The sequence below is a fragment of the Stegodyphus dumicola genome, chromosome 1, assembly GCF_044657685.1.
Source record: "Stegodyphus dumicola isolate Sdum_Otavi_A_Nest chromosome 1, ASM4465768v1".
NCBI classification, from domain to species: Eukaryota; Metazoa; Arthropoda; class Arachnida; order Araneae; family Eresidae; genus Stegodyphus; species Stegodyphus dumicola.
The window spans coordinates 155,843,405-155,862,883 of NC_140768.1; the positions used below are offsets into that span (position 1 = coordinate 155,843,405).

A 19,479-nucleotide genomic window follows, 5' to 3' on the forward strand; every position below is an offset into this window, starting at 1 on the left:
AGTTTCTTGCATAACAACTCTTTTAAATTTTTAAAAGCTTTGTCACGTATTTCAGACCATTGTATATTTCCTTTTTTTGTTACCCCCTTCAAAGCGTCCGTGAGGGGTGAAGCAATTTCCGAAAATCTTTCTCTCTAGAACAGAAGTTAGATTTTTAAGGTGCTCTTCTCAGTTTTCTGAGTAAATGACGAAATGTCATCCAGGTATGGTATAGCGAATCCTTCGCATCCAGCCAGGACTTTAGTCATAACTTTGCTAAAAAAAATATGGAGCATTTTTTAATCCAAAGGGTAAACGTAGAGGCCTAAAACTTCCAAAACTAGTTACAAATGTTGCATATCTTTGGGCTCTTTCTGTTAACGGAATTGGCCAGTAGCCTCTAGTTAAATCTAATAGGGTAATATATTTTGCTTTTCCTACAGTTTCGATACTTTGTTCAATATTAGGCAAAGGATAGTATTCAGTTTTAGTAACAGCATTGAGTTTACGATAATCAACACAAGGCCGAGGATCCTTTGATGAAGATTCTATCAAAATCATTGGAGATGTATAGTCCGATTCTCTCGGCTCTATAATTTTAAGATCGAGCATTTTCTGGATTTCCTTTTTGAGAATTTCAGTCTTTCGGGGTGACAGTCTGTATTGCTTTGTTTGTATTGATTCGTTATTTAATAACTCAATATCGTGACAAACTAAGTTTGTTAGTCCAGGATTATTTGAAAAACAACCAGAATATTTCCATAAAACCTTTCATAAATCTTCTATTTGCTCGAGTTTCAACCTTTTCTCGAGTTCATTCTCCTCTATGATGTCTGAGAAATTTAATATACTTGGATTGGAAGGTAAATGAAGAATGTCCATTTCTAAGTCTCCTTCCACTTCAGTTATCATATTAATCATTTCTGGTCTTTTGTAATATGGTTTAAGCATGTTAATGTGATATACTTGATTTGGCTCATTTTGTTCCTCAAAACTTACAATATAATTGGTTTCTGAAATTTCCTGCTCTGTTTTTCCAGGTCCTTTCCATTGTGCTTCTAGTTTACTTTGACGATTCGTTGTAAAACAAGAACTAAATCTCCTCTAGCAAATTCTCTTTTCACTGCGTTTCGATCGTATTATGTTTTCCTCCGTTGTTGAGCTTCTTTCATGTTTTCCACGGAAAGTTCGTGGCATTTCTTCATTCGATTAATAAGTTCGAAAACGTAACTGACAACATTATTACTTTCTTCAATCGGTTCTAGCCACTGCTCATAAAGTAAAGTGACTGGCGTTCGTAGGATTTTGCCATGAACTAATTCTGCTGGTGTAAAACCAGTGCTTTCGTGTGTGACTGTTCTGAAAGCAAAAAGAACTGATGGTAGATAATTCTCCCAATCAGAAGTCGCTCCTATACATACGACTCTTAACACCCTTTTTAGCGTTCTATGGAATCGCTCAACGGGATTACTCTGCGGATGATACACAGAGCTTCTTACATGTTTAATGCCGAAACGCTCCAAAAATTCCTCTGTCAAAGCACTGACGAAAGAGGTCCCCTGATCTGTTTGGATCACTTTTGGGAAACCCATGCGACTGAAAATCTGTAAGAAAGCATCAATCACAGATGGCGAAGAAATGCCTGTCACCGCAACAGCATCTGGATATTTGGACGACATACACAAAGCTGTAACAATATTTTTGTTTCAGTCTTTCTTTGAAATAGGTATCGGACCAACAGCATCGACATTTATTTTTAGTGAATATTTCGGAAATTACTGGTACTAATGTCATTGGAGCCTTCTTTTTGTCATTTCCTTTTCCAGCGCGCTGACAAACATCACAGGTTCTTACAAAATCTTCAGTTTCTTTGTAACACCTCGTCCAGTAAAAATATCTAGCAAGTCTGTCTTTGGTCTTTTTGACACCCAAATGACCAGAAGTTCCTTCGTGGCACATCTTTATAATTGACGGCTTGAGTTTTTCAGGTATAACGACAAGCTGTCTTTCAAAGCCCATTTTATCCGTCGTTTTTTTAACTATAAGCTCTTGTCAGACTATAGTTCTCATTTTTGCATGAGTTCTTTAACTTCTTTGATGATTTTAGACAGTTCCTTATCAGCAAGCTGATGTTATGCAACTTCTTCTGAGTCAATGTTTACCAGCTTCATGAGAGCTTCATCTTCCGTATTTAGTTCCGGTAAATTTTCTTCTTCTTCAAAAACATCTCTGGATGCTTTATTTTCTTCCTCCATCGGTTCCAAGATCTTCTCTTCAGCTATTTCTCTTTTCCTTTGAGCTCTAGTAGAGACAGCTTTAACCTGGTGAGGACAACTATGAGGCTCCTTTCCCTGTTTATTAAACAGTGCAAAAGTTCGATTGCCTAATAAATACCTTCCTTTGTCGAGTTCATTTCTAATAATGGCAGCCTTAGTTATTACTAGCTTAAGATCGCAATTTAGTTCGATCTCAGCCAATGGTAAACAGGTTGGATTCAAATCTAATGGCTGTTGCACCCACACATTTTCACCTGTCAACATTTCCGGCGTGATGTATTTGCGACAAACTATATCGATACTAGCACCTGAATCCCTTAATATGGGAATTTTATGACCATTTACGTAACCCATACTAGTATAAGGTAATAGAAATCCATCCTCTGGTTTTGCACTAATTCTGTTAAGATTAGCAGCAGATTCAGTACTATTCTTAAGTTTTGGACATTGGGGTCTTAAATGTTGATAGGACCCACACTGATAGCATTGTGGCGTCTTTCGTTTTTCATATTTATCATATGGACGTCGACTTCTAGGTCTATGAACCAGCTTTGCGAATTAAATCCTAATGACATTTTTTTTTAGTTTTGTTTTTTTATCTGAACTTAATTTACCTTGAGTTAGTGCATTGTATCTTTCTTTCTGCCGATCCACTACAGGCCTTTTTTGAAAGTTTTCGCAAACGTTTTCATAGGCATCAAGTTTTTCAGCTAATTTTTTAGATGAAATCATCTCTGCCCACTCATCAAGAAAATGATCTCGAATTTCAGGAGGAACTCGACATTTAAGTTGGTCAATCACCATCAAATCTAGCAACTGATCAAAAGTCTTAACTCCTAGACCAGTTACCCATTCTTTCGAATAATTTTCTATTTCATAATTAAAATCCACCCATGTGGATTCGGTACTCTTTTGATGTTTCATAAATTTCTGCCTAAACTTTTCCGGGCTTAGTTTAAACCGTCTTAACAATAAATTCTTCACGTGTTCATAGTCTTTAGCTTTATCGGAGGGTTCTCTAGCTATTAACTGGGTTACTTCGTAAGGAAGTAGTCCTAGTAAATGAGATACAAATTCTTCTTTAACAATTTTAGCTCATTCTGCTTGCCTTTCAAACAATAGCAAATATAGACTGATATCTCCTTTCTTGTCATCGAATTTCTGCATAAGGTGACGCAGCTCCGTTTTCGGCCGGATCTGTCCGGTATTTTGAGACTTTGTCTCTGCTTCAAGTCTTAATCTCTCTAATTCATACTGTTCGTTCCTTCTCCGCTCTTCTGCTTCTTCCTGTCTCCTACGTTCTTCTCTTTCCCTTTCCTCCCTCTCTTTCCGTTCTTCTCTTTTCTCCCCCTCTTTCCGTTCTTCTATTATTGTGTCTAAGACTCCTTTGACGAATACTTCATCATAATCTTTACTTTCAACAATTTTCTGTTTTAAATCGACTTTTTTTCAAATCTGCAGTCACATGAACTCCCAGTTCATACGCGAGATTTTGCAAATCTTCCTTACGAGCTCTTCCTGAGTAAGACATTGTTTCTATGTTTAAAATTAAAGAACACTGTGTTCTTTATTCTTCCTCAAAATAGCTCAATTCAATTACTTTAATTAATTAATGCAGTCAGGAATCACGGAATTAAATGCACTTTGTTAAATACGTATACCTCAAAAATGAAATATTTAAATTATATGAAGTTCATTTTCTCTACCACATTAATTGTGACTAAAATAAGAATAACAACATAGAGCAATATATATATATATCTACTGTCTGGACAACTAAAATGAATATTAAAAATAATATCCAATACGGTAATAAAATAATACAATTCAATATTAACAGGAAGTAATAATTTGGTATCGCTAATATTGCGTTCAGTGATAAACTAATAACATAAAGCAATTCAATATTAACAAGAAGTGATAATCTGATATCACTAATATTATGTTCAGTGATGAACTAATAAAATAAAAATACGCACGATTATTCGATCTCGGTCGGTGCCTCCAAAATAATTATGACTGTGATACTTCTTTGGCAATATGAAGCAACTTCAATGATGGAACACAGAAAAAAACTTTATTTAGCACTCAAAATGGCGACATACAAAACAAGAAGAAAAAAGAATTCTAACATTTAAAAATTCTTCTTAAAAATTCTTTGTGCGAAAGTCGCACGTGGCACTGGAGCCTGGTTTCAAATACAGGTATTCACAAATACCTTAATGTTCATCTAATTAAATTATTTATTTTAAACTACAAGATTTTAATAATATTTAAAGCTGTTAGAAGCGCCATCTAGCGGCCGCCGGAAGAAACACCGGCCAAAAGAGATAATAGCTTATAGTCGATGTACGGGAGTCATGAACTAAGCATGCTGTTTTCCCAAGATGTTCTTCCCCGAGATTTACTTTGTACTTAAATGTGTAACTATAACGCCCGTAATTGTAATGTTTTATCTTAATGGTGTTTTGTTAATTAAAACTATTTAAAAAGTCCAAGTGAGTCTTTTGTTTACGGTAGTTTTGGTTATAATTGATAAAAAGAAGTGTTTTGCCAGTAGCACGGTAAGCATGAACATAATGTTCAAGCCGATGTTAGCCACTATACAGAATCTGTTCTTCGGTAGTTTCATCAATCATGTTCCTCCACACCATGACTGCCACCTTAACATAAAGTTACCTTCCTTGTATACTTTTCCGGCTAATACATCCTATCTTTATATGCAAAATGAACTGATAGCCCGAATTCGATTGCAGACTGAATCGATTTTCATTTGAAGAAAGAACATTGTCCCATTGCGCTGTAGAGACATTAGAAATTTTTTGGAAGGAGACGAGATGAAAAATTGGCAACCGCCTTCGCCGGGAATTGAACCACGTACTTCTGAAATACCGTCTCAGCGTGCTGACCACTACGCCACGAAGGCAAGCTAGGAAAGCGGGAGAAATACCTTATATACGCCACCTTTTTAAAGAGTGCTAGGGGTTTTAAGGGGACCCAGTTGCCAAATCCTGGGTGAGGAGAATCATCATCCAACACCCTTTTAGTTCGGGCGCCACTGTAGAGACATTAGGAGTTTTGGAAGCAGATGAGATGAAAAATCAGCAACCGCCTTCGCCAGGAAGCGAACTACGGACCTCTGGAATACCGGCTCACTGTGCTGACCACTACACCACGAAGGCAAGCTAGGAAAGCAGGAGAAATACCTTATAGTGTATTGCCCAATTCCTAGTGGATCTGACTATATTGCAAAGCCCTTTTAAATGGCTGTTTAGACAGCGTTCTGTAAGTGATCGGTTTTTGAGCTCTACGTAATTCAGATTTCGAGTCACGATATGGGATATCTCTGTGCCTGTGCTGCAATAAAGACGATTTCAAAAACGGCTATTTTTCTAACATCGACTGTATAAGTGTTACCGTTATGTTATAGGGTTGTGTGTATCAACATAGCACTCGAACTCCAGTTTTATGAAAACAGATTAAAAGGCAATAGGATGAAATATGAAGTTCAGCTACTGAACAGATTAGAGTTTTGTGATGCAAAGTATTGTAATAAAAAGGAGATGTTACCACTTTAATTCCCTGAATGACATGAGAACTATTTTGTTTGCTGAAACGTTTTTAGACTTACCAATCTATAGCACAGCAAATAGTCTTTCGTATCTTCACACAATGCTATCAAGAAGCTTAAGGATGTCGAACATACTTACAGTCTTGGATTCTTGAAATCTCTCTCTCTCTCTCTCTGTTAGAATTCTCGTTCTTCCATGTAGGAACTGAGCTAACAGCGAAGACGACGAAGAATCCACTGCGTCTTGGAAATGGTCCAGTTAAGAACCCCATGCCATCTTCAGCTCCGAAACAATCCAGTAGAAACATTAATCGGAACAAGGGTCGAATAGATCTCGCAGTAACCGAAAGCATTGAATCCCCGTGTAGGAACCGAAGAAATTAAACATGTAGAGACATTAGGTATTATATTTGGAAGCAGGCAAGATGAAAAATTAGCACATGCCTTCGCCAGGAATCGAATCACGGACCTCTGGAATACCGGCCCAGTGTGCAAACCACTACACCACGAAGGCGCGCTAGGAAGGCGGGAGAAATACCTTATATACTCCCCCTTTTAAAGGGCAAATGGGGTTTTTAGTGGACCTGATCACCAAATCCTGGATGTGGAGAATCCTCATCCAACACCTTTTTAGTTCGTGCGCCACTGTAGAGACATTAGGTATTTTTTGGAAGCAGGAAAGATGAAAAATGAACAAACGCCTTCGCCGGGAATCGAACCACGGACCTCTGGAATACCGGCCCAGCGTGCAGAACCACTACATCAAGAAGGCACGCTAGGAAGGCGGGAAAAATACCTTATAAGCATCTTGTTTAAACATTGAACAATCTCAGTGGAAAAGGAATCGAATTCAAAGCACAGAAACCGAAGGCACTAAAGCATCAAGAAGAATGGGAGGTCTTTCTTAAATGGTAATTTAAGTATAAGAAGGTATTTTTCAATGCTGAGGTTTGTAGAGTCATAAGGGTTTTTTTAGGGTTACTAAAGACGTTAAAAATGTGCAATGCCCTTCCCGGGAATCGAACCTGGACCTCTCGAATACGCACTGAGTGTGAGATTCGGTTTCAGGTTCAGTTTATGCTTCCAAAGAAGATCTTTATCTAAAACTCTTTATTTGAATCATTATCTTAAACACCATTTTACTCTACTTTTGCAATTCTTGTGTGACAGCGTAGTTTTAAGATAAGCTGCCATCAATTCTAAGACCAGCAATGGAAATAGTACTCACCCTTTCTCGTATCTTCTTAGGCAAAGCATGTTTAACTGCATTATAAGTAGTTCGGTAAAGACCCGGTTCATTTACAAGGTGTATTTCCTTAATCCGAAAAGGCAGGCAATCCTAAAAGAAGTAAAATGTTTCATAAACAAATACGCGTTATAAATAGGCGTACGCTTTGCACAAAGAAAAAGGCCACAATTCTATATTTCCCGTTCTAGTGGGGCGATTGAGGAAATTTAACTTGCGTTTTTCACGTCTCGAAAGCGTGACTCAAGATATGTAATAGATTTATATATAGTATTATTCTAACATAGGAGTTTTGACAGAAAATTGGACTTTTCCTCAAATGGCAAGCGATTTTTTTTTTCATATTTTGATTTTACAATTAAAATTATGCCTAAATATTAAATTTTCTAAACGTGGATGAGAAACTTACCGAGAAATTGAAAAATTTTTCTTGCCTCACTTTTTTCAGTTAACGCCAATTTCTTAATTTATGGTAACCTAGTTTCCTCTCCCTTTCGTTGTGTACGAACGCAAAAAAAGTGCCTTGTTCATTTTTTCAAATAATTTTAACAAAATGTAAACCATATCTGCCATTATTATCGCATATAACAAATATGTCAAATTTCAAAACGCGTCTGTACATAAATTCATGTATATCTTAGGAAATTTTTAATAACAACCTCTAATTGTTTGCAATATGCCTAGAAATACATTTACTTTAAGGTTATGGTAAAAATTTTACAGGCTATAATTTGAAAAATTTACAAAAATTTTACTAAAAAGTACAAATTTTAAAAATAAATCATAAAATATCTACCAATTTTATTTGGATTGAAATTAAATTTCGAATTCGGAAAGAACAAATGAAGTTAGCTTAATAAAAAACTGCTATTAATAAATATAGTATAGGGAGAAAATACCTTATATGCTATCCCTTTTAAAGCAAATTCGGAAGCAGAAAATGCAAAAAAAAAAAAGTGTGAATGCCTTCGCCGGTACTCGAAAATGGACGCGTCGTGTATGCTACCATTACACCACAAAGGCATGCTGGAAGGAGAGAAAAATACTTTATAAGCTACCGAGCTCAACGATTTCATGCAAACTCATTGTGAATGACAGTCGAATTTGGTATAGCGGTATCTACACTCATGTCCATAAATTAAGGATAATTCGGAGTCACGCGGAAATCGAACTCTAAAATAAATATATCACCTGTAAAATCGCTATACACATCTTCAAGAATCATATGCAAATTTCAGGAAGTAACCAGATGACACCGATGGTACGACACAATGACAAGAGTGTAAGAGAGTGATACATAAGTAATACAGGCAAAAAGGTAAAATTGTTTGCAGGCGCTTTATAAGCATTTCAGGGAAATAACCGAATAGTTATGACACAAAGGACGCATTTGGAAAATTTTTTACGTGGTAGAATTATTGGCCGTCTGGAATGACAACGATTCCAAGATGATGGTAATGTGAGTATACGTTTCAGCACAGGTCGCCCCAGAGTTACAACGCCGAATGAGGACCGGTATTTGGCAGTTACTGCCAAAAGAAACAGGCGGAGCACAGCTTCAGACCTGTCTCGTCAGCTCTCTTCAGCCACTGGTACGACAATTTCAAAGCAGACCGTGTACAGACGCTTAGGGCAGATAGGTCTATATGCTCGTAGACCAATCAGATGCGTTCCACTTACTGCAACTCACTGTCGCCTGCGGTTAGCCTGGAGTAGAGAGCATGCATTGTGGACACCGCAACAGTGGGCTTGTGTGATGTTTTCCGACGAGTCCAGGTTTAGCTTGCAGTCTGATTCTCGCCAGACTTTCATATGGAGAGCTCCACGTACCCGTTACCACCAAGAAAACACCAATGAATGACACCGTTACGGTGGTGCAGGAGTGCTCGTTTGGGGTGGAATTATTCTGGGTTCCAGAACTGACTTGCATGTTCAAATTGGAACCACGACAAGCCAAATCTATCGGGACGTCATTCTGGAACAACATGTGCTTATTTTTCGGGGCGCCATGGGCGCACAATTTGTGTTTATGGATGACAACGCCCGTCCTCACCGTGCAAACATCGTAAGCGAATGCCTTCAATCGGAGGATATCACCGTATGGACTGGCCAGCATTATCACCGGACTTGAATCCAGTAGAGCACGTGTGGGACATGCTTGGCCGATGAGTTGCAGCCCGTCAACCTCCTCCTACATGTCTACCGGAACTTCGGAGAGCATTGCTTTTTGAGTGGTGTAATATCCCCCAACATCAGATTGATAATTTGATACTCAGCATGCCTAGGCGTTGTACGGTCTGTATCGCATCGTCTGGGAGACATACAATGCATACAATGTATTAACAATCATACCAACCATGTAATTCTTTTTTTTTTTTTTTTTTTTTTTTTTTGTAAATAGGTGTTTTTTGTAATTTGTTCCAGGTTGAAAAAATCGCTAATTGTTTTAATAATATCAAACATATAGCATCGTTTTTTGCTCTTTACCTTTTGTCTAATAAATAAGCTTTACAAATAAGTCAAATTTGTTTTGTTTCTAACTCTTCCTTTGCCTGATTTTGCATTATCCTTAATTTATGGACATGAGTGTATATAACTTGATTTAGATGATTTTGAATTTGGCGAATTTTTGAAAATCGCTCGATTTTTTTTAAAAGTTATTTGATGTGTAGGCAGATAGCCCTAGTGTGCTTTGCCGTAAATAATAAGTTACCACAGGGATAACTGGCTTGTGGCGGCCAAGCGGTCATAGCGACGTCGCATTTTGATCCTTCGATGTCGGCTCTTCCTATCATTGCGAAGCAGAATTCGCCAAGCGTTGGATTTGATGTAATAGAATTTTGGAAGTAAAAGAGTGAGTTCCTGAACAAAGGTTTTTCAAATGAATAATTTGATTGACAAAGCGAGTGTGAGATAAAAAATGCGATGGAGAGGGGGAAAAAAAAATCTTAAAAATTTCAGATTTTATATTATGCCCAAAGGGACTTTTTTTTAACGTTTTATGTGTTACCTTTATTTATTAAATATCATTTTCTTCGCCCTTAAACCATAAAATTCAATTCAAAAGCAATATCACAAAATATTTTAAAAGAGCATATCTCTAGAATACACAAAATATTTCCAATACACAGTCTCGCGCACTTCGAAATAGTTGAGTTTCTTAATCGAAAACTTATAAATGTATAACAAAATATGAAATATATAATAAAACAAATTTCAATTTTCAAATTTGGTCTTCCAGATACCCATGTTCGGGTGGAGACGTACGTTATTCAAAATTTGATGGATCTAGGTACCGTTGTTTTATAACAATGCGAGAAACATACAACCATTTATTACAAACATACAACAACAGATTATTCATTATTTAATTTCTTTAAATATAATAGAGAGCGATAATATTTGGTGGCAACAATTTAAAAAGTGATTCGCCGCTTATAATGAATCAACGCAACATGCCAAAACGAAATTAATAGCCTTTCTAGGGAAATTATCCTTTCGGGCTCATAAAGTAAGGCAACTAAAAGAAATTTTATAAAATTATCTTTTATTTAAAATCTATAAAATACTAAAAGGGAGAAAAGAACTGAAGAGAGAAAAGCAGCTCATAATTTAATGGCAACAAATATAAATATAATTTAAAGGGAGAAAGAGATTAAAGAATTTTTTTACAAAATTTATTTATAATTTTATATCGCTAATAATGAAAATGTGGATGCTGAAATGACGAAACTATTAATCAAATTGCATTGCCAAAAATATCTTCACAGATTTATTAAGCAACAGTGTCCCAAGCTGTTATTATTCGTGATAAGGAAGAGTAGATTAATTTTTAAAAATTCTCCCTCTATTGACGCATAACTGACTAAAATCTGACAAAATGGAGAACTGAATTTTTATAACTTTAACGCAGATTAGAATAATTTAAAAAAATTATAATATGTAAGATATTTAGCAGACTTTAATTTCAATTCTTTGAAACTGATGAGTTTTCTGCTGTTGTGTAAATTTGGACTTGTAAAACATTCTTTAGCGTTTGGAGTGGTTTGATTGATACGATGCCCTCATTTTGAAGTTTCAAGATATGCTATCATCTCCTCATTTTTCTATTGCAGAATATGCACATCATGTTGGGGTGGCCTCATTTTTGCACTTCAAAACATGATAACCCTAATCCTGGTCGACATTCGTGAAATGTATAAGTTCGGTCATAGCTCGCTGCAAATGCTGAACCCGCAAGCATGTGGGCCTTAATCGGTGAGTGGAGGGAAAAAACTAAAGTTTTCCGTAAAATTATATATGAAATCTAGATACACGCACGGCAAGTCCATAATTGAAGTTTTTCGTGTCTGTTCTTAAGAAAATGTTTCTGATTGCAATGGATGTAAAAATTTATCAAATGTATTCCGTCAGAGAAACCAAATGAATGAAGCACAGTGAAAGCCATATCACACATTCAAAATATATCGAACGATTACTGTTTACAGCAAATCTTTTGCTTTGTCGCATGATATACAACAGCCAGTCACAACGTCACCTATCATATAAAGGGAAAACTCCAAACACGGAGACTGTCAGGACTCCTGTTTCTTCTAATGGACATTGGAAACATCACTGGAGTCCTGAGTAGGAACAGGGAGTTTACTTAACCCTTTCCAGCACGCTACCTTTTAAAGTCGGAGTTTTGATAAAAACAACAACAAAAAATAAAAAAAAACTTAGGCTGTCTAATTAGGCCTAGAGGAGTACACAAGTAAATTTTGTGAAGATAGCACTTATCTTTTTAATTCTGTAGGTGTGCCCAAAGTGGCACACTGATTGAATAGGCTTCGAAAAGAGTGCTGAAACGAGCATTGCTGTCAATGAACTGACCGATGAGATGCGGAGAAACAAAGAATACACTCTTAGTTGTCCTAGATGATCGGTGAGCCCAGTCTGGACACCGTTTGATTTCACCGTTTGATTTTAGGCAAGATTTCAAGGTAAAAATTTCAAACTAATATAGAATAAGGAGATTAGTATACAGCCAAAAAAAATAACATAGAAATTTCTTTTCAAACAATTCATTTTATACCCTAAAAAAATCTAGAAGATTTCTTTGAAAGATGAGGGTCTTAAAAATCTAAACATGGCTAAAATATATGGAATGGTTTGTGTTGAGCTGCCACCTACTATAAATAAAGAAGGTTCAGAGTAACGTATAATAACCTATAAATCAATTTTCATTCAATTTTTCTGTGCGTACAAAAGGAAATTTTTAGGTGTGTCCAGACCGGACACACTGTGCCGCAAAGGGTTAAAATAATGTCCGTGTGAACGTAGAAGATACGACAAATGGGAAGGTTTCAATAACCCTTTATTTCTCACAGCGTACCCGCACTTCGGGTTATAAAAACCTCAGATACTTTAAAAAAAAACGAAGATTGGCCTCTCTACGTATGTAGTGAGCAAAATGCGCGAAACTACAATACGTTTTTAAGTATAAAAGAGAACTATGTTCTGGCTTCAAAGGCAGACAAGAACTGACTGAAAAGCGCGCGCGGGGTAAGGTAGCGAGAAGTCTCCCTCTAACTCTCTATTGGCTAAAAGCCATGTCTTAAATACTTAACAGTTTGTAAGCACAATTTGCATAACCAAATCTGTTCGCGTTTATTCTGACCGGAAATGGAAAATAAGAGAGAATAGGAAAGTTTTAAAATAAAATAAACGTTAGTAAAACTCAAAATCCTTACAGGACAACCAACATAGAACTACCATTCAAATTTTAGTTTAATGCTAATTGGGCATATTTTATATGCACATTTTATGAAGTAACAAAACATATAGATATATGTTTTTGATATGGGACCCATACGAGTTTTTGTTTACTTTTAGTTCTGTTGTATTAGACAGAGTTAAAACGCTCGATCTGTCTCACTCTGAGAAAAATCTGAAGGACTCTATCACAACTAAAAGTATTTTACTAATAAATGGAGTTTTGAAAAGTTAAGGTAATAAATGGTAAATGCACAACTAACGGAAACGATGTTAGCTTTGGTGAAACACTTAGGAATCAACCTTACATTGAGCCCTTTTGAAAACTTTTTGACTTAGACAGGGCAGGCAGTAGCGTCAGCTCCGTTATCTACGCTCCTAAAAATACTACGCTCCCCCCAAAAAATAAATTGATAATTTATTCTAAGAAATAAGATCTTTTTTAATTGATAAAAGTAATAGCCATTATATTAATAAAATATATTCATATATATGAAATTTTAATTAATTAATTAAAGAAGCAAATGATGATGAGACTTTTCCTGATGTTAGAATTAAACGTTTAAGTTCAAAATATTTTGAAGAGTTTTACAGAAAGATAGATAACGTTGTAAGGTTTACCACTGTGTAATTGCAGTCAAAAGTGAGTAACCTTAAGAACTAGTTAACTGTGTAATTGCAGTCAAAAGTTAGCGAATAATCGCTTAAGATCGTGTAACAAGAAACAACAAGATGGAAGGGTAACTAACCCTTTATTATTCCCATAAGATTTAACAAAACTCCGTCTTGGAGTGTACAATCAAAGCCGGCACTTGGGCTTGAACTTAATAGACTAAGAAGTAAACTAAAACTAAGATTAACTAAAGAGATATAGCCGAAGCTATCAAGATTCTAATCGAGTTGGCCCCTTAACTCTATTTCACTACGAAGCTTATCAAGGGCCTGAGTATGGCCGAGCGTAATAACAGCTTTGAGAGAGAGTAGCCAAAAGGCAGACGCGCGCAAATCAGAAACTCTGATCCTCTCTGACTCAGTAAGTAACTTCGTGGTTTAAATACCTCTCCTCCTCATTAAGTATTCAGAGTGATTCCAAAAGTACGTTCTGGCCGGAAGTAGTAAGTTGAAGTTAAGAATTTGACAGGAAAGGAACTTTAACTTAAAATTTAACTGTTAATAAAATTAATATAAGCCTTACAAAGTTAATACACTCGATAGAATAAAAAGTGTTTTATACTATTTAGATAAAAACTACCATATTTCACAAAAAATTTTCGACTCATGAAATTACTGAAAAATATATACTTAATAAAAATGGAAATATTAATTGGGGGATAGTAGAAGTTTTACAATAGCTAATTTTTTGATTCGTTAATTTCTTTTATAAAAACGTTTACTAATTTATACTAACGTTTACTAATTGAAGATCATATGAAAAAAGAAATTCAAACTAGCTATGGAAATACCATTATAGAGGAACAGGAAAACCTAACTCATCTTGTTATTATTTTATAAACATTTTCCGTATAGACAAATCGATCTATTTGCCAGTTCATGCGTAACGAGAGTAAAACTTCCGTCTGCTTACAATAATGATGATTTGTATGATTTTCTCTCTGATCTGTTAAGAAGATTAAAAGAAAAATAATAGAATTATGATAAGAAAAAGAGATCAATATCTCTAAAAGTGATGGAACTTTTCAATCTTAAAGATTATAAAATAGAAAGATTACATGATATAGACATGATCACAGTACCTTTAATAATAGTTGAAGATTATGTACTTGAAGTGAGAAACAGCAATAAGGAATGTAGAAGTTTGGATGAGATGGATGAGATTATAATAATTCAAAGGAAGTTCTAAAATCTACAATTTGTGCCATATAGGCAGGGCTTTAATGTCAATAAATGATTATTATGAAAAATTGTACGCATGTGTTGCAATGTTATTTTTGATTTTATTATAAAAAAATTGAAAAATTTTTTGAAATATTTACGAAAACAAGTTAATGAAAAAACGGAGGAAAAAGAAAGGGGTTTCATTAGAAATAAAAACTGAGAAGGTTTAACGTCTCAGAAATATAATCTGGTGTTACTGAGAAAAATTCAAACTAAATATGGAAATTTTTATATTGTAAAAGTAGTAGAAGGGTAAGAAGGAAAAGAGTATTTTCTTTAAAAACATCATGTAGGCCTTTCTGATTGAGTAATGGAAATTACATATTCAACTATGTGGGTCTACTAGGTGAACAATATGTCTATGAATTAGAAGCTTAATATCATTTTTATTCTGAACTAGCGGAAGTACCCGATCGCAGTTAAGTTAGATTGAGAGTAATGCAGAACAACAGAGAGAACGATGCCGCTGTAATCCTTCTCTAATGCCATATGGAACCCACTTGAAAAATTCGATAGAAAATAATCTAATTCTCTCTCATTATATCAGCAACAATGGCACGCAGTTTTTTTAAGATTTTCGTCTTTCTAATCAAATGGTCGTAAAAGCTCAAGTTATATCCAATATTTCACTTATATTCAATATGGCAAAAAATGGATCATAATTCATCAGAAATCAATAACGTGAAAAAACAAACAGCTAGTCTTCCTTATATCTATATATTTTATAAAACTTACAAATTTTTGATCAGCAAACTCTACGATTTGAAAGCCAGCAGAAGCAAGACTTTTCGAAATAAAGCAGATTTTTAATCTCCATCACGCGAGGGTGTTGCCACACGGAAAAATAAGTGCTAAAATTAATGTTTTAGGAGTTTTTAATTAATTTCTCGGCTGATTAAAGTCGTACGCAATCGAAGTGGCTTCGCACGAATTTTTGGAATCGGGAATAATGTATTTAAGTTTGACAATGATATTTTTACTTCATTGTAAAACCTGGAAATTTTGTATTAACAAACTCTACGATTTGAAAGCGAGCCATAGCAACGCTTTTCGAAACAAACAGATTTTCTTGCAAAACTATTGCCATTCGGAAAAATGAAGGCGAAAATGATCGTTTTTCTGAGTCTTTAATTCATACCTCTGATTTTAGTTATTTTGGGGGGGGGGAGTGGACGTTGACCTTTTCCAGAACCTTAAAAGAATTGTAGAAAGTTTGGTGACGATAGCTATAGCACACACAGAAACTTACTTCTTTATATATATAGATGACCTCATTTGATTTTAGAATGTGAAGATCAGGGTTATAGTTTTAATCTTATATTGTCATTCTTTTGAATCTTATTTTGATGTAGCGTCATCTATGAGTTTTTTACCCATGCTCAGACAGTAAGGTTAGCTCCCGCTGCTATTGATGTTGATGCCCGCTGCTGATTGGCAAAATAAAAAAAACTTTAGTTTTTTGTATATCATTTTATGCTTTTTATTTTTGTTCAAAACCGACGCTGTTCCCACACTTTTTAGACGACTTTGCTTTGCTGTAAAAAACTCACCTGCTTGGAAAAAAATTCCCTTCAACTATATTTTTGAAAATGTAAATTATCATCTGCTGCTTCACAATTTTATTTTCGTGCAAACTGGCGCTTTTAAAGAAGCAATGGATGAAAGGCTATGTTTGTGCTCTTTCCGAAGAAAATCGTTCGTATTTAGTTATTAAAAAATCATGTGAAAGCCGTGATTTTTAGGTACCTGAAGAAACGATAGATAATATTGTCAATAAGAGAGGGAAAAACGTCAAAATAATACGTCAAAATGATAATAAAATAAACGTTCAAAATAATAGCCAAGAAAAAGATGGAATTTTTGAACGTTGCAAAGGCAAGAATGTTAAAACAAAGTCCGAATCAAAGTGATTAATGCTGAATTAAATTTTAAAAATACAAAAAAAAAAACATAATATGCATCATCTTTGTCTACGACATATCGCTGAAAGCCAAACGCTGTACAGAGTTTTCTCTGAGAAACAATTATTAGGATAAAAATGGGAAAATGTTGTCACCATAGATGAAGCTTGGGTATATTTCGAATCAAAGAAAAGAAAAAAAAATCTTAGAACATGGTTCAAAGAATCTAAAGAAAGTTTTTCTAAGGTATTTATGATTGTTTCTGATTTGCTCCTGTTTTCCTGAACGACAAAAAAAAAAAAAAAAAAAAAAAAAAAACTGAAGGTTTCAGATTTTAAATTACGTCCAGAGGGTCGTTTTTTTAACACTTTTTGTGTTACCTTTATTTTGTTACCTTACCTTTATTTGTGTTACCTTTGAAATTCCGATACACATTCTCAGAAGTTGGAGATAAAAATGTTTTTTCTTCTGTGCAACGTTCCAGTTGCTCGCTTGGAAATTCTTGAGTTTGTTAGTGAAAAATTCGTTAGGTTTACAAAATAGGAAATCGATAATAAAACAAATTTCAGATTTAACATTTGGGCTTCGAGATACCTATGTTCGCAGTAGATGCCTATATTACGTCATTCAAAATTCGATAGCTTTAGGTACCGTTGTTTTATCACAATGCGAGAAACATACACACATTTATGCAGTTTCTTCATTATTTAATTTCTTTAAATATAACAACACAGGGCGATAATATTTGGTGGCAACAGTTTGAAAACTGAAACGGACACTGGTAATGATTCGGCGCAGAATCGCAAAAAGAAAACAATTGCCCCCCAGGCACAAAGCCCCTTTGGAGTATTAAATCCCTTTGGCCTGTTAATTTGCTGGAAAAAAAAATGGTACAAGAAACATGATCGAGACCATACCCTTCACTCATATCCCTACTAAATTTTCGGATGTGTCGTCTACGAATTTTTGCGCTTTTTAAGACTTTTAAAAAGCGGATTGTCCAGACGTCGACCTACAACCCCCCTTGGACTTTGGAAAGCTGTTCAAGAGGAATGGGATCAAATACCTCTTCCGGTGATAAAAAATAGCTGAATTGTGTTGGAAATTACTATGTAGAAAGATAGTGAAGAATAAGGATCATCAAATGGAACCTTTAAAACGCAAAAATTTTAGGTAAAATATTTCTGTAAATGCAATGAAAATCGTCTAAAAATGTGCGTACAGCCTTAACACAATTGTCCAAACAATCTGGTTTTAGAAGCTACACCTTATAAGCATGAGTTATTATTTGCATGAACCTTAAAACCCTTAACCTTAAAAGCAGGAATTAGTATTTTAACGTATATACATGAAGAAATGTATATTTTTTAAAAACTATTGCCTGAGCTGGAAGGTGGTCTCGTCTACTGTTTTTACCACTATTAATATAATAACTTTATAGAATAAAACTTTTATTTCTCAGCTGAATCGCATTATCTTTTAATACTGTTACGGTTTTTGTATTGATTTATTTAGTTTGCTATTTTTCATAGAATTGTTATTAAATTGTTTCATTTCCTCGTGCAATGCTGCACGCGACTTATTTGAAGAGAAAGCTACGCCGGAAAAATTAAAAATACAGGAGCACGTGCATTTAATAAATAGATATCTCATCGTAATTGCACGCTTTTGCTTTTCGGTAAAAATCGAGAAAATACCAGACTATGCTCGTGCTTATTAAAAAGCTTATAAAAGCCAGAGAAAGACCCTCTCAGCTCAGTTGTTTAGCAGTTGTTTTATGAGTTGTTTAGAAAACTGTTGTTGTTTACTGTAGCGAATTCGCTTTGAAATCGGATTAGCTTTCTCTATTTTGAATTAAGTTCTGTTGAATGTTTTAGTACTTTAAAATATAACTACTGTGAGATTTTGCGATATTGTACAAATTACGTACGTATGGGTTCGTAATAGATTGAATGCACAAGTCCGATAATAGCTTAATAAAATTGAATCTTATCAAAAGAAATATATCGAAACTCTGGAATTTTCCTCAGAGATATTCGTACAAGTATGCAGAGTATCACGCAATATAATCAGTAGTTATACTTCAAACTACTAAAATCGTTAAATACGTAGCAATGCAAAGCGCATTTAAAGAAAAAGCTAACTCTAATATCTCAGTTCACGGGGAACTAAGCAACAGCAACTAAGCAAACAAACTCAAACGTTCTCTATTCGGCCTTTTACAGCTTTCCACCGGTCGCGAGATGTTTCTCGAAATTGCTGAAAAGAAATAAGAGGATGGAATTACGGTTACAGCTAACATAGTGGTCAATTACTTTTATTCAATTTAAATACAGATTAACCAAATATCCATTTACTCAATGTTAAATGCACGTGCTCCTGTATTTTTACTGTTCCAGCATAGCTTTCTATTGAAATTTGTCTCGCGCTGCATTACACGAAGAAATACAACAAATTTTAATTACACTTCTTCTAAAAAAAGTCTGAAAGGATTCAGATTTTAAATTACGTCCAAAGGGACTTTTTTAAACATTTTGTGTGTTAACATTATCTATTAAATATCATGTTCTTCGCACTTAAACCATAAAATTCAGTTCAAGAGCAATATTGTAAAATTATTTTAAATTGATCCTATCGTTAGAATTTCCGATTCACAGTCTCACGCGCTGAAGATAAAAATGTTTTTTCTGTAGAAGGTTACCATTGCTCACTTTGAAATCCTTGAGTTTGTTCATCAAAAATTCGTTAATGTTTTACAAAATATGAAATCGATAATAAAACAAATTCCAAATTTCAAATTTGGAATTTGTATAAAACAAATTCCAAATTTCAAATTTGGAATTTGTTTAATTCGCA

The 19,479-nt window shown here is 34.8% G+C and overlaps 1 protein-coding gene across 2 annotated transcripts in view; it reads right to left on the minus strand.

Moving 5' to 3' along the window:
• LOC118203127 (uncharacterized) overlaps nucleotides 1–19,479 on the minus strand; it is a 41,920-nt gene that overhangs the window by 4,030 nt on the left and 18,411 nt on the right. For both annotated transcript variants that reach the window (XM_085822405.1, XM_085822400.1), the window contains one exon: nucleotides 7,055–7,165. In XM_085822405.1, the coding sequence (XP_085678531.1) occupies nucleotides 7,055–7,165 (111 nt within the window). The remainder of the gene's footprint in view (nucleotides 1–7,054; nucleotides 7,166–19,479) is intronic.